Source organism: Lolium rigidum, chromosome 1 (assembly GCF_022539505.1).
Source record: "Lolium rigidum isolate FL_2022 chromosome 1, APGP_CSIRO_Lrig_0.1, whole genome shotgun sequence".
NCBI lineage: Eukaryota > Viridiplantae > Streptophyta > Magnoliopsida > Poales > Poaceae > Lolium > Lolium rigidum.
This window is the reverse complement of record NC_061508.1, coordinates 89,752,621-89,772,224: the sequence shown is the minus strand read 5'-3', so window position 1 is coordinate 89,772,224 and position 19,604 is coordinate 89,752,621. Positions and strand designations below refer to the sequence as shown.

Sequence of the window (19,604 nt, the reverse complement as noted above, 5' to 3'; positions counted from 1 at the left end):
AGTCTAATACTATTCCAACCTGGCCATACTTGTAAAGGCCCGCTACGGGCCATGCAGACGGGATTTGGGCACATCTGGGGCGCGCCTATACCCCACTCACGTGTGTGCGGGATTAACGCACCCGCGCAGTGGCTCGCTCCTATTGGGCCGGCCCAGCGCCCAGAGAAAGTTACCCACACTTTTTTCCTATTAATTTTAACTTTTTGAATAACTTCTAGATTTGAAACTTTTCATATTTTGACAATAAAATCCTATCTAAAAAAGTTCAGATTACAAAAATATTTAAATTTGAAATTCTGCTCAAATATGAACTGGAGGGTGATGGAATCGCCAAGACCTCAAAACAATTCGGTCGGTCAGCCCGATGGAACACCTGTGGGTATGTTTGGTTCATGCCATGTTATGCCCTACCAAAATTTGCCAACAGTTGGCTAGCCAAATAATTGGCTAAGGATTCCTTGGCCCAGAGTTGGCCAAAATTTTGGCAAGAACTGTGAGGGAAACATGAGGTAAGTGGGCAACTTTTCATTGGCAACCAAAATTTTGGCCATCAACCAAACAAGAGCCAATATCCTATAGGTTGCCAAAATTTTGGCAGGGCACGCTTGGGCACCAACCGAACATGCCCACAGAAATTTCCCCCAGATCGTGCTGAAATCTAACGGTTTTCGCTGAAGTCCTTACAAAATTTCATTTAAAATATACGCATTCCATCTACAACAGCCAGTCACAAACTCGTTCTATAAACTCGTGTGGCCCCTGAGGCCCTGATCTGCTACGCAGGTTAACTTGCATTCATTATGATTGAGCCGTTGCGTTGCTAACAGCAGAGCAACACTTATAGCTGAGAAAATAATGTACAGATCAGATATACCAGATCGTATTGCTTAATTATCCACAATTCCACATCAATTTACCTCTTCCCCGATCGCGCCTATACAAAACTGCTTGATCAACCACAACATACCACGCGGGCAGCAGGCATGTCAATCTTGGCCGCTGAAGTCGACGGTCTTGAACGACTGGTGCAGGCGGCGGAGCACGGCCTCATCGCGCCCCCACTCCGGGTTGGGCGCCGTGACGAAGTGCGCGTACAGCTTGTTCCGGGCGCACGTGACGGAGATGAGGCTGTGCGCGCCGGCGCCGGCCACCTCGTACTCGTAGTACACCTGCCCGTCCTCGTCTTTACGCTCCGTCGACGTCACGCCGTCCGCCGACGAGATCTGGTCCTGCAGCCCGACGTCGGAGAGGGCGAGGTTGTCGAGCACGGCGCCGACGGGGGCCAGCTTGCGGAAGCCGGAGAGGAAGGTGAGGTACTCCCGCTCGGAGCGCTTGCGCGGGTTGAAGAACTCGCTGTCCGTGCCGTTGGTGCCCTTCTCCACCTTGGACACCAGCCGCTCCTTCCACCCCTCAGGGACGTCGTACACGTACTCCGCCGCGTCCTTCTTGCTCGCGTTCCCGCCGTACCCGCCGTAGTTCGCCGCGCTCGCCGCCGTGCCGTAGTACGTCTTGAACTTCGCCTCCGCGTGCAATGGCGCCGCGGGAGACAGCAATAGGAGGCCGGTTGCGGCGGCCGCGGCCAGCGTGGTGGCGAACGGCCTGGGCGCCGGGAGCCTCACATTTACAGACTGCGGCGCCGAAGGTGGCTGCTGGGAGGAGGCAGCCGACGAGGAGGAGGAGACGGTGGTGGTGAGGAGAGGGGAAGGGGAGAAGAGCGAGGCGAACATGGTCATGGCGGACCTCGACGTCGTGCCCCTGTGGTGATTCGCGCGCGTTTTTGTGTGGTTTTGTGTCGATGAGAGGATAGGAGAGATCGGCGTGGCTTATCCGTTGCGAGCGACGAGGCATTCCACCAGGACTTTCTCCTTGTCGCTGTATGTGGAGAAAGAAATGGTTCTTGTGTGGGCTTGCGACCCAGTTACTTGGCAAGGCCTTTCGTTGTACAATACCGAAACTTCCTGAGGTGCGGTCTAGTTTCATGATTAATGCTTTTTTTTTGAAAATTCCACGGATCTATTAATAATCATCAATTGTAGTACAAAGATGCCTAAAAGAAATAAAAATTACAAATAGGTGATTAGACAACCTAGCAACGACTACAGACACTAGTACAAGTCGAAGGCGCGCCACCGTCCCCGCCCCTCCATCATTGTGGTAGAGCTTGTTATAGCAGACGGATGAAAAGTTGTCGTGCTAAGACCCCAAAGAGCCAGCGCACCAGAGAAGCAACCATCGTCAATGATGAAAACCGTAAATTTGAAGAGACTGACTTGAAACCACACAATCGAACACGAAAGACGACTGGATCACACGAGATCCGTCAGACACATAACTCCACGCGCCCTCCTTCGGCGCTAGATGCACCATCAGAGCAAGGATAGAATAGGGAGAAACTTATTCTGACTTCAGGAAGTAGCCGCCGCCTTACCATCTCGAAGAAGACACTGAAACTAACTAAACGAAGAACTGAAACCTTCCCACCGGCGAGAAGCCGTGGTCCGCCACACCTCCAAGGCCCCAAGGCCACCGGAGACGGAGTGGATCGAAAGCGTCGCCGACGAGAGGGAGAGGGACGAAACCCTAGATGGGTTTTAGAGCTGCCTCCCAATCGCCTTGTTGTCTTGATGTTTCCCCGTACCGGTTCATGATTGATGCGTTAATGACCAGAAATTCATTTCTCGTGCATGTTTCTGCCATCGGGAAAAATATTTACAATTATTAAAATATATAAATAAATAATATGCATGTATATCTCGACATTCTATGTGACCACATTAAGTTTCCTGATAAACAGATATTTTTGTGTTATGTGTAAAAACAACAAAGAAATGTCTCGGATTTTTTTCCTTTTACGCGCGACATAAAAAAATCAACTTTTCGTGAAATAACTTTGTGAGCAGTTAGAATGTAGAGATGTACGCGTAAAAAAATTAAACCGGGGAGTATATGGGTGCCCAAACGTCTTATCTGTCTGTGATGTCCTACTTTTTTAAAATAGAAGGCCCTTCGGCCCAGCTTTATATATAAAGCCACACATGGGATTGTTATCACCAGATTTTGGCTAAATCAGGAGGTGGGCCGCGATTAAGATGGGCTTGGAAGATTACACATGGAAGATATATGAAGCGGCCTTGCACGGAGAATTTGGGCTAGTTAGCCCGTGTATCTTAATATAGTAGATTGTGTATCGATTTAGAAGTTAGAGTTTATCTCGTGCACGGTGCACGGTTTAGTGCACGCCCACATTAGAAAGTCCGCTGGACTATAAATATGTACCTAGGGTTTATGGAATAAACAACAACCAACGTTCAACCACAAACAAATCTCGGCGCATCGCCAACTCCTTCGTCTCGAGGGTTTCTACCGGTAAGCGTCATGCTGCCTAGATCGCATCGCAGCACAAGCCTGCCTACGTTGTTCATGCGTTGCTCGTACTGAAGCCTTTTTGATGGCGAGCAACGTAGTTATCTTAGACATGTTAGGGTTAGCATTGTTCTTCATATTACATGCTTTCGTAGTGCAACCCTTGCATGTCTAGCCGCCCTTACACCTATCTTAGGTGTAGGGGCGGCACCCCGCTTGATCATAGTTTAGTAGATCTGATCCGTTACGATTGCTCCTTGTTCTACAAGGATTAGTTTAATATCCGCAATAGTTAGGCCTTACAAAGGGGGAGGATCCAGCGGCACGTAGGGTGTCGTTCGTTGGCCCTAAGCGGGATGTTCCGAGGATCAACCTCGTGTTGGTTTTTAGGCCTTGTTTAGGATCGGCTTACGATCACCGTGCGTGGCCGCGAGGCCCAACTCTGGAGTAGGACGATCCGATTATGCGGTGAGAACCCCACATCGTCGTAGATCTCATTAGCTTTACCTTGATCAAGCGGGACCACCATATATTCGGACACCTCGTCCGAATCATGGGTGGATCGGCTCTTTGAGCCGATTCACGGGATAACCCGAGAGCCGATCGAGGCTCGTATTTAACGTTTACGTGTGTGCCCTGCGAGAAACTAAGCGAGGCATCATCCACACCTTCCCGACCGGGTATAGGTCGGGTGGCACGCCCTTGTGATAAACATCGGTGCGTGCGACCGGGAGGCTTTGCGGGCCGTCGCTCGGAGGGACCGGGGCCAGCCGCAGCCCTAGTTGTTCCCGGCTCTACGGTGTTGCCCGTCTCCGCCCGCCGGTGGGTTTCGACGTCAACACATTCTCGGCACGCCGGTGGGACAACCTTCAACATCCACCACATCACCATCTACATCCGAGATGGCGGAAAGCACTCTGGTCAAGTACGAGGACCTGCCTGATGACCTCAAGAAGAAGCATGACGAAATCAAGGCGGTCCTCGAAGCCGAACTCATCGGCTCCTTCCACCGAACCCGCTCCCATGGCGTCAGGTGGAAGGGTTTCACACCTGAAGGCGCACTCGATGGAGTGGACCTGTCCGCCCCGTCAGAAGAACGCACCAGGTCGCTGAAGTACGAGGATCTGCCCGGGGAGCTCCAAAGGAAACATGACGAGATCAAGGCAACCCTCAAAGCCGAACTCATCGGCTCCTCTGAGAAGACCCGGCCGCACGATATCAAGCTCGCTAGAGACTCAAGTCCGTCGCCTGGCGTCAACATGGTGGATCTCAGCCACTCCATAGGCCAGCCGAAGTCCTCCTTTGGTGTCAACATGGCAGGGCTTGCAAGCCGCCATGGCAAAGATGAAGCAGAAAGCGGCCACTCCCGTGGCAAAGATGAAGAGGAGGTCGATCCACGCGACCGGCCCCGAGATGATGACAGGCGGTACCTGGCAGGGGAGGGAATGAGAAGCGTGCGGTATCAACGTCCACTCTCCGAGCGCCTCCTCAACAAATATAAGCACCAACACGACCGATGTCGGCACTACGACGTAGATGATGAAAGGAATTGTCGGTCTGATGCGAAGGTCGGGAGGTACCGTCAACATGATAGAAGCGACGACGGATACAATCGTCGCGCCGAAGGAAGGTCAAGGGGGCAGGATAACATGGATAGGCATTGGAGCTGTCCGTTCTTCAAACATTGCTGGGACTCAGGAATGAGCCGATTGCCAACAATCGAGAACTGCCCAGAATGCAAACAGAGGAAGAAGGACGCCGCTAACGTGTCCGTGTTCGAGCGTCTAGGGCCTCTCCCACCTCGGAGCAAACATGCTGAGCCCGCTCGGGTGGAAGATCTCGAGGAACTAGAGGACGATGATGAAGAAGATAAGTATCATCGGCCCAGGTGGTGCCCGGATGGGCTCAGCCGTTCCCACAAGCGAAGAGTTCAGCGTCTGCGTGGGTTGGAAGAAGCTGAAAGATTGTACCTGCGCACGCTAAGGAAGGCACGGCCTGATCTGGCCGCCAAAATCCGGCGAACCCTGGACGAAGAAGGTCGGCCACAAAGAAAAGAGTGGCGCCCTAAGCAGAGGAAAGCCGATGATGATACATCGGCTGGCACAAACATGGTCTTCATTCTTCCAACCGAGTTTAGCGCTCCAAGGTTGTATGAAGCACCTGTGGCACAATTAGACTGCGGCCCACCGCCGGTCATCTTTGAGAAGCCAAAGGAAAGAAGTTACGGTGCATCCGAAGGCCCCGTACGTGCGAGGCTACATCAATGGGCAGCCTGTCAACAAGATGTTGGTAGACACCGGGCGGCAGTCAACATTATGCCATACTCCATGCTACGTCGGTTGGGACGCTCCAGCTCGGATCCGATCAAGACCAACGTAACGCCGAGCGATTTCAACGGCCAAGCATCTGACGCGCAAGGTGTTCTGAATGTGGATCTGACCGTAGGAAGAAAAACTGTCCCTACGACGTTCTTTATCGTCGACAGCAAGAGTACCTACGCTGTCCTACTAGGGAGAGATTGGATCCACGCCAATCGTTGCATTCCATCCACGATGCACCAATGCCCGATACGAGTGGGATGGAGATGAAGTTGAAGTCGTCCGTGCGGATGATTCGGTCGAGGTTTCAACAGCCGGCATGGACATTTGGGAGACATCGAGGCCAAGAGCCGCTCTCAGGTATCAATTTGGACGACTGTGAGCGCATCGACGTGACAAAGAACGGGGTTAGGCTGGTTTTATCCACCGGCCTGACCGTGTAACAAAAGCAAATGTCGATGGATAAACGTAGCGAGACCGATCCTTGTGATCGGCCCCCAAAAGATTTGTGAAGGGACATCACAAAACCTTCACCGAGAAAGCAATGGGAGGCCGATTCTAGCGATCGGCCAAAATTATCCTCACCATCCATTCTGCCTGGGTTCAACACGTTATCCAACAGAGCCGACACCATCAATTCTCTTGACAGAATCGGCTCCGGGGGGCACCCAGGTGGATAAAACACGAGGATATGTAGTAGAAACGTCTCATCCTTCGATGATGGAGTATTGAAGTATGGGGGCCGATATACAAATCGGCCGAAAAATTCAAAAAATTTCACGCATAGCCGATGTGCAGACATCGACTTAAGGATCAATGGAGCAGGGAGTGGATCTTCCCTTCAAGGACCCCTAGTTCCCATTCGCAAGTCTCCAAGATCGGCAAGGGCAGACCCTGAGGGCAGCATAAACGTACAAGTCAGGGTAGGGGTGAGCCTGACGAAGGGAGCATATCTCTTCCCAGACCAGGAGAACCGCCGATGACGAAGCCATCGGCTGTCACGTGTTGGAGGGCGTCAGAAATGCGGGGACATCTTCACCGGAAGATTGCTGCAGCTCGGGGGAGGGCGATTCGCCCTGAAATTGCATTACGAATGGGAAATCGAGGATGATCAACGTGGTCGGCTCACTGCTATTCTCGCCCCGGTTGAGGCCCGGGGGGCAGCTCACCTTGAAGGTTCTCTGTTCTGGGGAGCCGATTTTATTGGAATCGGCTAACTCTGCATCACAACTTGCCTGAAGAATGGTGCCGATGTTACAAAATTATCAGTTTCAGGATGCAAGACGATCCAGCGACAAGCCCAGAACTATGTTGAGGGCACCTACTCAGCGCCAGATTACTAGCCTGCTGAATCGGCTGTATAGACTGTCAACGGGTGAAAGGTGATCAATTGATTGGCCACGCACGATAGCACTCTCGGACCATGGTCGAGCCCAGTCCTGTTCGCCTGAATTACGGGTCCTCATCATTATTTCCACCCCGGCTGAGGCTCGGGGGGCAACTTGCTACGAGAGGTCCGTTGCTATAGGAAAGCCGATTTTGCTAAAATCGGTTGGCTTTGCATCTCAGTTTGATTTTGAGCAATGGTTGCTGAAAGAGAACAGAGCAGGATTATAAAACGTCACCACAGAAGTGATGCCTGTCCTGCAGAAGTGGCAACTTCGGCGTTTAAATTGATCCAGCAACAGTCCTAGGGCTCTTCTGAAGGCAAAGAGGATCTGGAAGGAAAGGATACGGCAGAAGAATTTCTGAAAGACCTAGGGTTTACACGAGTATGGCTTGGCCTTGTTTGGCCAGGAGTTTGGGCCCGGATGGATCTATCTCGGAATTTACCGTGAGAGACCGATGCGATGCTATCGGCTTATTGGGCATCGACCAGTTTGGTAATCGGCAGAACTAGTACGAAAGACAATCGGCTAAATTATCATGAAGGGAATCGGCAAAATCAAAATTGGGGAATTTCTTCATTGATAAACCGGATTTCTTACACAGAAGAGCTGATTGCTCTCAAAAGAAAATGCTAGGGGATACATTGCCCCGTCTCGCTACTCGCTGGCCCTATGCTAAGATCCTATCTAGGGGCCGCTGCGCCCTCGTCGTCGTCGTCGCCGTCATCGCCACCGTGTCGGCGCTGCTCCCTACCGGCTCGTCATCGCCTGCTCCAGCGGCCGCCGGCAGGACCCTCGTCGTCTTCGTCCTCTTCGTCAGCGTCGTCGTCACTGTCAACGTCGCTGAGGTTCCCGGGCCAGAGGTGGCGGCGTTTGGCCGGCGGCTCGTCGGAGGAGCTGTCTTCGTCCTCCTCCTCCTCCGCCTCCTTCACCTCCTCGGAGGAGGTGAAGTCGTCCCAGGAGAAGCGATCGTCATCGCTCTCCGGAGGTCGCTCTCCCCACTGGTCAAGGATTTATCGTCCTCGGACCAGATGGAGGAGGCGTGGTCCTCCAGGTCCCATTCTTCTGGTGCGCGAATGTCCGGCGGCGTCTCACGGGAGGAGGAGGACCCGAGGGAGAGTTCCGAGGAGGTGGAGGAAGAGGAAGACATGGTGTGCAGAAGGGTTTTTGGGAGTACTAATGTGGGGAGGACGAAGAGGAGAACTGTTCGATGCAGTTAGATAAAGGGGAATGGAGATTTAATTTGCGAGCAGTTTTCGAGGACATGGTGCCAAAACTGTCAAATCGTGCAGAGAAGTTGGGAAGGCAAGTCGTCATGATGAAGCATGCTGCGACAGTTCTGCTCTGCCATGACACGACCCCTCGGAGGAAAAATGCAGTGGTTTTGAAATTATCATTACCAAAACCAGGGGGCATGTGTTATCACCAGATTTTGGCTAAATCAGGAGGTGGGCCGCGATCAAGATGGGCTTGGAAGATTACACATGGAAGATATATGAAGCGGCCTTGCACGGAGAATTTGGGCTAGTTAGCCCGTGTATCTTAATATAGTAGATTGTGTATCGATTTAGAAGTTAGAGTTTATCTCGTGCACGGTGCACGGTTTAGTGCACGCCCACATTAGAAAGTCCGCCGGACTATAAATATGTACCTAGGGTTTATGGAATAAACAACAACCAACGTTCAACCACAAACAAATCTCGGCGCATCGCCAACTCCTTCATCTCGAGGGTTTCTACCGGTAGCGTCATGCTGCCTAGATCGCATCTTGCGATCTAGGCAAGCACAAGCCCGCCTACGTTGTTCATGCGTTGCTCGTATCGAAGCCTTTTTGATGGCGAGCAACGTAGTTATCTTAGACATGTTAGGGTTAGCATTGTTCTTCATATTACATGCTTTCGTAGTGCAACCCTTGCATGTCTAGCCGCCCTTACACCTATCTTAGGTGTAGGGGCGGCACCCCGCTTGATCATAGTTTAGTAGATCTGATCCGTTACGATTGCTCCTTGTTCTACAAGGATTAGTTTAATATCTCGCAATAGTTAGGCCTTACAAAGGGGGAGGATCCAGCGGCACGTAGGGTGTCGTTCGTTGGCCCTAAGCGAGGATGTTCCGAGGATCAACCTCGTGTTGGTTTTTAGGCCTTGTTTAGGATCGGCTTACGATCACCGTGCGTGGCCGCGAGGCCCAACCTGGAGTAGGACGATCCGATTATGCGGTGAGAACCCCACATCGTCGTAGATCTCATTAGCTTTACCTTGATCAAGCAGGACCACCATATATTCGGACACCTCGTCTGAATCATGGGTGGATCGGCTCTTTGAGCCGATTCACAAGATAACCTCGAGAGCCGATCGAGGCTCGTATTTAACGTTTACGTGTGTGTCCTCGCAGGAAACTAAGCGAGGCATCATCCACACCTTCCCGACCGGGTATAGGTCAGGTGGCACGCCCTTGTGATAAACATCGGTGCGTGCGACCAGGAAGCTTTGCGGGCCGTCGCTCAGAGGGACTGGGGCCAGCCGCAGCCCTAGTTGTTCCCGGCTCTACGGTGTTGCCCGTCTCTGCCCGCCAGTGGGTTTCTGACGTCAACAGGGATCAACAAGGTTCGACACAACTTCACACACACATAAGACATCAAATGTTCGAATACAAGTCCACACACATAGCTCCTAGCATCTCATGACATGACAAAGCACACACATCTCGGGCCCCTCGCAAGAAACAAAGCGTCGTCGTAGATGATCTAGGTCGAGATGTCGTCTTCATGTCTACTCAGACCGCGTCCAAGTGTAGAGCCTCCTGACGTCGCCCACCGCCAAGTCCAGCAAGTCCATGTCCCTCTGTCTGACCAGAACCCTCCAGCACTGCATTGCATATGTAAAGACAATTGGTAGAAGATGTCAGCCGGGTTGCTGATCAATTTTCCCTCAATTGCTAGCTTATTCTGTATGTTCCAAAGCGTCCAGCATTGAGCCGCAAACGTGAACCAAGCTAGCCTACGGAGGGGGTTATTCAAGCCCTGAGCGAGTGCAATGAAGTCTCCTGCCCCTGCCGGGTTCCAGTCGCACGAAAGAAGATCCCTCACTCCAGCCCACATCAGTCTCGCGGTTGGGCAGGTGAAGAAGATATGATTGCAGTCCTCCCAGGCACCACAGAGCGCGCACATCCCATTAGAAGGACCATGCTGCTTTAGCAGCTGCTCTCCCGAGGGCAGCCGCCCAGGAATCAGTTGTCAAAGGAACACCTTTATCTTCGGTGGTACTCTGGTGTGGTGACCCAGCGTACCACTGCATGGTGTAGTACACAAGTCGTTGACATAACACAAGTGAAACACCGTTCCACTCATATTACATCTCTCAGAGTGGTACAACAGAAACATATGCGAGTCCAAGGTATGTCTATAGAAGGATACACAATCTGTTTACATAAGATCAACACAACCTCCTACTTTACAGTGAGGTAAAACTTCAAATAAAGCTCCAGAAGAACGACTCGTAGTCTATCTTATTGCTAACTCAAGTTCAAGAGCTAATCGGCTTGCTATAGAACTCTAGCTACTTAGGTGCTAGGATTAAGGAAAGGTTCCCTTCTATTACTAGTCTAGGTTTCCATAATAGCTGATGCAGAAGTTGACTCCATTAATTTCTTTGACTGGATTCTTCATCTTGTTGCAGTTGACTCCTTTGTCTTCGAGTTCCACGGTAGTTTCTCCTTCGATGACTTGATCTAAGAAGGGGGTTCAAATGGGATAGAATGAGTACGAGCGTACTCAGCAAGTTCATATTAGGAAATAGGTGTATCATGCACTAGCTACAGCCATAGACCAGAAAGTCATAGGCTAATGCAAGTTTTTGTAAACATTTCTTCAAAAGGTTTATTTTATTCTGAAAACTATGCCCGTCAGTCTTCACAGGTTGACTAGAACTTCGTGGAGTTCCTTTCCTGCCGCATTCGCAGTTCCCTTTCCCGGAACAGGGAGTGACAGTCACAATTCTTGATACCCTCTGCAGAGGTGCGTTACTTTACCCCACAAGAGATCTTAACTTTGTTGCCGGCCGAGAGTATGTCCCCGTGTCGTTGCCTAATCGACGGTACCTCGGAGGAGGGATCCTCACGAGGGGGAGAAGAGGTAGGGGCCATAGGGCGGAGTGCACACGGGACGGTGGTACGCGAGTTACCCAGCTTCGGAACACCTGCACGATGACAGGGCCTACTGCTGCTTGTCTGGAATTATCTGGGCGCTTTCGCGTTGTTACAAAGAGTTGTGGTTGTGCCTCTAGGGCTCCCGGGATCCGGCTTATAAAGGCGCACGGATCTAGGGTTTACATGGAGTGTCCTAGCCGGATTACCGATAGCCTAACTACGGTACAATATCTTGCCGTGCACGTCACGGATCCGCCTTCCATATACGTCGTACTGGATCCGGGTTCCTCATGGGCCTCCATGGATCCGGGTTACTCCTAATGTCGGTACGGATCCGGCCTGCCGATCCTGGACTGGACTTCTTCCTGCATGATCAACAGCAACTGGGCCGCCCGATGGGCCACATGCCTCATCACCATCTGTGGGCCACCCGGGCTTGCCGGATCTAGGCACTGTCGATGGTACACCCATGAAGTATACCCACAACAGTAGCCCCCAGAGTTCTCCGAGTTTCGCCTGCAGTTTCCTCCTTGCCGATCCAACACAATCTCCGGCAAACGTTGGTAACGCGGAGAAACTTGAAGAGCTCCAACTTTGCATTTTCTTCTTTTTCCCGACTTATAGCCGGAAAATGCTCCCACCCCGCGGGACTTCATCCATCGACGTTCCAAAGAACATTTCCGGGTTACTCCCCGCTCGAACGAGAACCAATTTATCCTCACGGAATTACCCGGAATCTTAAAAGACTCAAACAGTTCCGGAAATCTTTCACCTTCAGATCATACTTAACAACGGAAGTTCCACTTTTCCCGCGCACAACTTCCTCATTTCCCGCGCTAAATTTTCGCAGATGCAAATCTTCAGCCGGAATTTTCGGGAGTGCATGGTTAAGTTACCTCCACGTCGTTTTACCGCAGTTGACCTAAACACGTGTCATCCATCTAACGGCGTGACCGTTCAGTTTCCACCGTCGGATCCGGATCCCGAATCTCCGCGCGTGGCCTATAAATACCCCGCGGCCCGGTAGAAAATCCATTCTTTCACCTCTCCTCACCACCTCGTCTTCCTCCTCGCGCCGCGCCGCCCGTCAAATCTCGACTCCGGCGAGCTTTGCCACGGTGAACCCCGCGCGCCGCCAAACCAAGGCTCCCCTCGTGCCAAGATTCCCACGTTTGAACGAGAAATTCGCTCCGCCGCCGATTCGTGGTCACGCGGGACGATTTCCTTCAAGTTCGGCGACCTCATCTTCGCCGGAGCTCCGTCGAGCCACCGCGCCATTAGCGGTAAGTACGCCGGCCTTGTAGAAGATAACTTAGTGTAGAAGATAGCCTTAGTGATCCGGGTACTCAAATACTTTGTATGGGTGCAGCCGGAAGCATGCCACTCGAATCTTCGCATTTTACCGGTAGCTCTCCAAGTAGCCCGGATCCCAACCAAATAGAACCCATATGCCCGGATCCCATATCATTCCTGCCACCATATATTTCCGACATTAGACTAGCTCAACCTTTTTCCGCATCTTCCAGCACCGCTCCAGGCCGGATCCCTTCCCTCCAAGAGCTCCAAGAAGAACTCGAAGGGCAAGCTCGGATGGCAGCAAAGGTGCAGGAGACGGAAAACAAGAGGGCGTCCAAGGCCCGGATCCGCGAAGGAGAACGGGGTCAATGGTGGCCTTGCGAAACTACCGACGAAGGAATGATCTCCAAACATTGGAGTTTCACTCGTGATTCCGACGTCCCCAAGCCAGAAGCCGGAGAAATAGTTATGACCAAGGCTTGGGTGGAACACGGACTTTCACTTCCCTGTTCGGAGTTTTTTCTCTCCATACTCAACACTTACGGGCTCCAACCCCACAACATCTGCCCAAATTCATACCTTCTCTTGTCCAACTTCGTGACTCTCTGTGAAGGACATCTTGGGATCCGGCCGGATGTCAAGTTGTGGCAATTCTTTTTCCGGGTGAAGAAAGAAACCAAGGAGAAAGCAATGGTGAACTGCGGAAGCATGACGTTTATGCTCCGCCCTAGCCGCATGTACCCTCCTCACGACTCGCACGAATCCGTCCGGTACCTGGAACGCCGGATGGTTCTATGAGAAGAATGCCTCAGGTCCGAAGGTCCATGAGGGTCTGCCTCAGTTCGTCAACGAACCTCCGGAAGAACTTGCAAGCTGGAGCTTCGTCCCTTCGCTCGCCCGGACCCCGATCCTGGAGAAGGCTGCGCGGAGAATCTCCCCGGCTAGTCCACGACGGACTGACCGGAGCCCAGCTCACACTTAGCTGGTTTTCCCGAAGAATCCAGCCTCTACGCTACAACGCGCGCCTGATGTGCGCTTATACCGGGGCGGATGATCTTCTCCGGGTTACCCGCCACGATCTTCCGGCCGACTCTTCGAAGAGAAGGATCAAGACGTTGGTGAAGATTCCGAGGGGCTAACAGGTCCCGGAACTGACCAAAGACATTTATACAAACGACCAGTGTCCTCCGGTAAGCTTTGTTCTTTTCGCTGCTTCAAACTTCACAAGTTTTTGGATGTTTAACTTAACTTTTATTCATCTTCCTTCCAGCTCAACACTTTGGCGGAGGAAAACTTTCGCACCATTCTTCGCGTCCCCGTCACCGACGACACGGCGGAGGAGGCTCCGGACGACGACGAGGAGGAAGAGGAACAGGCTCCTCGCAAGGCGGCCCCTCGACCTACAAAGCGTCCCCGCGCCAAGGCTTCCGGCTCTGAGGCCGGAGCTAGCGGCGAGGCCTCCGCCAAGAAACCGAAAACGATAAAACCACCTCCGCTAGACTCAAGGAAAGCGGAACGCCAACGCCTGAAAATGCTCTCAACAGCAGGAAAACCTTCACGGCCTTGCATTCCGGGTGCTACGTAAGTTTCCGAGTAATGTGCGTTATCTATATTGGTGAGCTGTGTTATGCTTATTTTCCTTTTTACTTGCTCACGTAAATCCGAATCCAACCACCGCGCGGACCAACGTTCAGGAGCCTATCACTAAATATATGCGAAGAAGTCTCCCGCCGTTGGTCCTTTGACGCCAACTCCACCGAGCGCTCCACAAGCCCCCTGCAACCTTCTCCTCCTCCCGCGGATCATTCTCCAGCTCCTGCCGCTCCCACTCCTCCGGAAGTAATTCCGGTTAGCAGCGACAGAGCGGGCGGAGATGATTCCGGCGGTAAGGGTCCTATCGATGATGAATTTGAAGGACGAAGCCAAGGGGAAGCGAAGAGATCTCCTCCGGCAAAGCTGAAGCCCCCACGAGCGATATGGTCGTTTTTCCCAAGAACTTTGGAGATCCGGCTGACCTTACCTCCACCCCAAAAGCCTATGCCACAAAGTTTTTTAACAAACTAACAGAGGCAGAGAAATGGGAGCTGGAGCAAGATCTGCTCAATGCCATGCTGAACAATGCTCAGGGCAAACCGGACGTTGAAACGTCGGAGATCCAGGACGCCAAGAAAAACATTGGCCAATTCTTCGACAAGCTTGTTTGCAAGCAAAAGGTAACTCCCGCAGTAGCCCCCAAGTATTTAGGCGGAAACTTTATTAGTTAGCGTCCGAATACTTTTAGAGAACTTAAACTCGAAAAGGAAATTTAAAAGTCGTGGTAGCCCCCAAGCATGATGGCGGAAAAAATTTCCCAGCCTCCATGCTTTAGAAAGACTTAAACCATGATGGCGGAACTTACTCCGTTTCTCGGCTGCGTTTTCAGGAGCAAAAAGCTTTGCACTACGAGTTGCATAAAAACATCGCGCCGCAACGTCGTGTGACCATTAGCCGAGCGGAGAAGATCCAGCGCTTCCAAGCGGAGAATGCGGAATTGAAGAAACAACTATCGAAGCCCAAGGTTGGTTTCCGATTACTGATGACTGCGGATCGTTTCACATTTTTTCCGAACTTGACGCTTTATGTAACTATGAGCAGGTGCCTCCACTTCTCTCGCTGCGGCTTCCTCCGAGTTGGAAACTCTACGTTCTTCACAGAAAGATCTTGAAGCGAAGCTCGTAGAGGCGAACGTGAAAATTTCTGAGAAGAACTCGGAGCTTGCCCGCAAAACTCGGTGAGTTTGAACTGAAAAAACAGACTGACAGCGACATCATCCAGAAGCAGCAAAAAGAAATTGGAGGTCTTCGCAACTATATGAAGACAGCAAAGAGCTGCTGGGACTTGCTCAACTCCGACGTCATGGGTACGTCCTCGGAACTCATATGGCCGCAGACATATAACTTGCAGTTTTTTAACAAAACTTGTATTTTCCAGATCCGCTTGGATATGATGAGGAACGTCGGAGCCAGTTCCCGCGCGACGACCTGCTACAGCCGGAGAGGACTGCAAGGATCTCATTTCCGCCTCCAGGAAAATCTGTCACAACCTCAACATCAAGAAGAGCCGAACTCGCGAAGTGCGTAAGCTCATCAGGAGGATGGATTTGCTTCCGGAGCTGGTTGTGGATCTGCAGTCTTCTTCGGCACGGGGCGCAGCCGCCATGTCCTTGGCTATGTGCTTAGCGCATAATCCGAGCTTGGACCTAGACCGGGTGACTTCTGGCGTTCCTCCGGAAGCTGATGTCAATGCACTACTTGACGCAGTCAGCGGCTATGATACACGCATCGCCCGGAGGATCCGCCATGATGAATTTTATGAGAAGGTGGTTCTTCCTGCTGACGAGCCTCTCGAAGCTGAGCTTTTGAAGGATCTCGAAGCGGAAACCAGGCCTGCCCAATCCGGAAGCCAATACACTTGGACGAGCTCAAAGAACCAAGGTGGCGCTGCATCTCCGGCCTGCAACCGGAGCGGAAGAAGATGAAGATGTCTCTTCGCCCGCCAAAGACGCGGAGAAGGAAACTCCAATTGACGCCGGAGGAGCTAATGCTAATGTGGAAACTTCTCCGGCTAAGGAGAAGTAAAAACTTAGTCCTGCGAAAAAACAATGCATCATTTTGGCCCCGAGAGAGGGTTTGTAATAAGACTTTAAATTCTTAAGTAGCTAGGAACGAAACGATTATGCATGGGGCGGAAACACTTATCCTCGCTATCCGTTTAATATTATGCGCATGTTTCGTTTTATGTCGGAAAGCAAGTGCTGATTTCGTTATTTTCCGGCTTGCCCGCTTGACCTTCCACGAGCCGGAAAACCTTAGCCGGAAATGCTCGCCGGCCGGCGACGAAGCCCAATGGCAATCCGTCCATAACCGCGGAAACAAGCCCCCGGGCATAGGTGCCGGAAATCGCTACTAGGAATCCACGAGTTCGCAATGGATAACAACTTAGTCGGAAAACTTAAGCTTACGTCCTAAAGGACGGTTTTAGAAATCACAACTTTTATACACGCCTAGGCGGAAAACATCCAGCTCTGCGGTTTTAGTCGGAAAAACATACACGATCTAAAATGAACAAGTAAAGGAGGTAAAAGACTCAAAGAGTGAACCATAAGCTTTATTTCATTGATCATGTATAACTATTACGTAGTTTGTAACTCGGAAAAATATGCTAAGTGTAGAAAGGACGTAGCTGTGCGATATTCCAAGGGCGATCTGTTTCATCGTAGATGTCATCCGGATCCTCATGCTTGCGTTTCCGGCGCCGATTAGCAGTGTCTATCCCTCAGCTCGCGGAAATCAACAAGGTAGTACGACCCGTTATGAAGCACTTTGCTAACTACGAAGGGTCCTTCCCATGGAGATTGCAGCTTATGGTCTTTCACTCGTCGAAGGCGGAGGACCGTGTCTCCCGCCATAAAGGAACGTTTCCGAACTCGACGACCGTGATAGCGTCGGAGCTTCGCCGGTAGATGGCGGAGCGCCGATCGGCTAGGTTCCGAGCTTCTTCGATCAGGTCCACGGATAGCTGTCCGGCCTCGTCGCCTGTTTCTTCATTATAGGCGGAAACTCGCGGTGAATCGTGGATGATGTCGGAGGGGATCACGGCTTCGGATCCGTATACCGGGAAGAAAGGGGTAAACCCCGTTGACCTGTTAGGGGTAGTTCGCAAACTCCACAAGACAGCGTCTAGTTCGTCGGCCCAAGCTCCAGCCTGCTCGTCGCAACGGTTCTTCAAGGCGTGGCTTGATTCCCGATAATATTAGACCGTTAGCTCTTTCAACTTGACCATTGGATTGTGGGTGGGCCACGGATGCAAGGTCCAATCGAATCCCCATTGTCTCACAATAATCCTTTAATTCTCCCCGAGCGAAGTTTGTGCCATTATCTCGTTATGATGCCGTGTGGGATGCCGAATCTCATCACGAGGCTGCAGTACAAATTTTAGTGCCGTAGCACCGTCGGCTTTTCTCACCGGCTTGGCCTCGATCCACTTGCCGAACTTGTCAACGGCGACCAGGAGGTATTCACAACCACCAGGAGATGATCTTTTTAACTTACCAACCATATCGAGCCCCCAGACCGCAAATGGCCAGGTGATAGGTATGGTCTTCAGCTCTTGGGCTGGAGCGTTTGGTTGAGTAGCATAGTACTGACAACCTCGGCAGGTCTTGACTATCTTGTCGCATCTTCTTTAGCCGTGAGCCAATAAAAGCCTAGCCGAAAAGCTTTTGCAACGAGTGACTCGGGAGCGGCATGGTGCCCGCAGTCCCCTGCGTGGATCTCTCTGAGGATTTCAATGCCATCTTGATTTGAGACGCATTTGAGAAATACCCCTGTTGCGCTTCGTTTGTAGAGCTGTCCATCAACAATAGTGTAGGATCGTGCTCGTCTGATGATCTGGCGTGCGAGGACCTCGTCCTCCGGCAACTTCTGATCGATGAGGTAGTCCAGGAAGGGTTGTGTCCAAGCCGGAATGGTAGCTAATACCTCTCTGGCCGGAGACACTGCCACTTCTGGGTTTTCCGGGTTAGCGCCCTTCACCGAGGGTATCCGGAGATGCTCTAGGAAGATTCCAGGCGGAATTGGTTTTCTGCCGGATCCGAGCTTGGATAGCATGTCTGCCGCTGTGTTATCGTCTCTCCTGACGTATTTGACTTCGTATCCGAGGAAGCACTTGGCGATCTCATCAACTTCGTCTCCGTAGGCTGCCATGACGGAATTTCCGGCGTTCCGAGTTCCGGCTACTTGTCTGTGCCACCAGGTCGGAATCTCCGCAACAGATGATGTGCTTGATCCCTATTTCCTTAGCGATGCGCAGTCCGTGTAGTAGAGCCTCGTATTCTGCCATGTTATTTGTAGCTTCGAAGTGGATCTGCATAACGTACTGCAGTTCTTCTCCGGTAGGGGACTTCAGGGTGACTCCGGCTCCTGAGCCTTGATGCTGCTTGGATCCGTCGAAGTGCATGACCCATGTTTCTGGTTCCGGCTCCAGACTTGCATCCGGAGCTTCTGTCCAATCTGCAACGAAATCTGCCAAGACCTGGGATTTTACCGCAGTCCTTGGCTTGTAAGCGATGTCGAAGGCGGATAATTCAATGCCCCATTTAGCCGTCCGTCCTGTTGCGTCAGCGTTGTTGAGAATTGTTGACAGCGGAGCCTTGCTCACAACTCATTACCGGGTGCTCTTGGAAGTAGTGTCTCAGCTTCCGGCTGCCTAGGAAAACTCCATAAGCTAGCTTCGAAAGTGAGGGTATCTTTGCTTTGACTCCGTCAAGCACCTCGCTTATGTAGTAGACAGGTCTTTGTACGTCATATTCATGACCTTCTTCCTTTCGCTCCACCACGATGACGAGGCTAATGACTTTGTTGGTGGCCGCCGATAAAGGAGCATTGGCTCGACTCTGCTGGGCTGCCAAGATAGGTGGGGAGGTAAGTATTTCCTTCAACCCTCGAAGAGCTGCGTCACCTGCGTCGTCCCGGCATAAATTTGTCTCGTTTTCTTCAACAACTTGTACGCAGGTAGCGCCTTCTCGCCAAGACGGCTAACAAACCTATCGATTGCTGCGACACAACCAGCTAGTCGTTGCACATCTTTGAGACAAGTTGGCCGTTTGATACACAGGATTGCTTTGATCTTTTCCTGGTTAACCTCAATGCCTCCGTGAGAGACTATGAAGCCAAGGAGTTTTCCGACTGGCACGCCAAAGACGCACTTCAGCGGATTCAACATCATCTTGTACCGACGGAGATTCTCAAAGGTTTCGTGAGGTCGCTGATCAAGTCGGATCCTTTCCGGGTCATGACCGCGATGTCGTCGACGTAGGCGTGCACGTTCCGGCCAATTTGGTCCTTCGAGCACCGCCGCATCGTACGTTGGTAGGTGGCACCTGCGTTTTTCAAACCAAAAGGCATAGTAACATAGCAAGTAAGTGCCAAACGGGGTAATGAATGAAGTCGCCTTTTGGTCGGATTCCTTCATCCGGATCTGATGGTACCCGGAATACGCATCAAGAAAACACAGAAGCTCCGCCCCCGCCGTCGAATCAATGACTTGGTCAATG

General features: G+C 51.7%; 1 protein-coding gene across 1 annotated transcript; it reads right to left on the bottom strand.

The window, feature by feature from the left end:
• Positions 1 to 665: 665 nt before the first annotated feature.
• On the bottom strand, positions 666 to 1,830 carry LOC124677459 (thylakoid lumenal 19 kDa protein, chloroplastic-like). Its single transcript, XM_047213446.1, has one exon. The coding sequence runs from the start codon at positions 1,731 to 1,733 to the stop codon at positions 987 to 989; it is 747 nt and encodes a 248-aa protein (XP_047069402.1). The 5' UTR covers positions 1,734 to 1,830; the 3' UTR covers positions 666 to 986.
• Between the last annotated feature and the right edge of the window lie 17,774 nt (positions 1,831 to 19,604).

Excerpts from the sequence above, each read along its gene's own strand:
- LOC124677459 (XM_047213446.1), bottom strand. The coding sequence starts at position 1,733 with ATGACCATGTTCGCCTCGCTCTTCTCCCCTTCCCCTCTCCTCACCACC.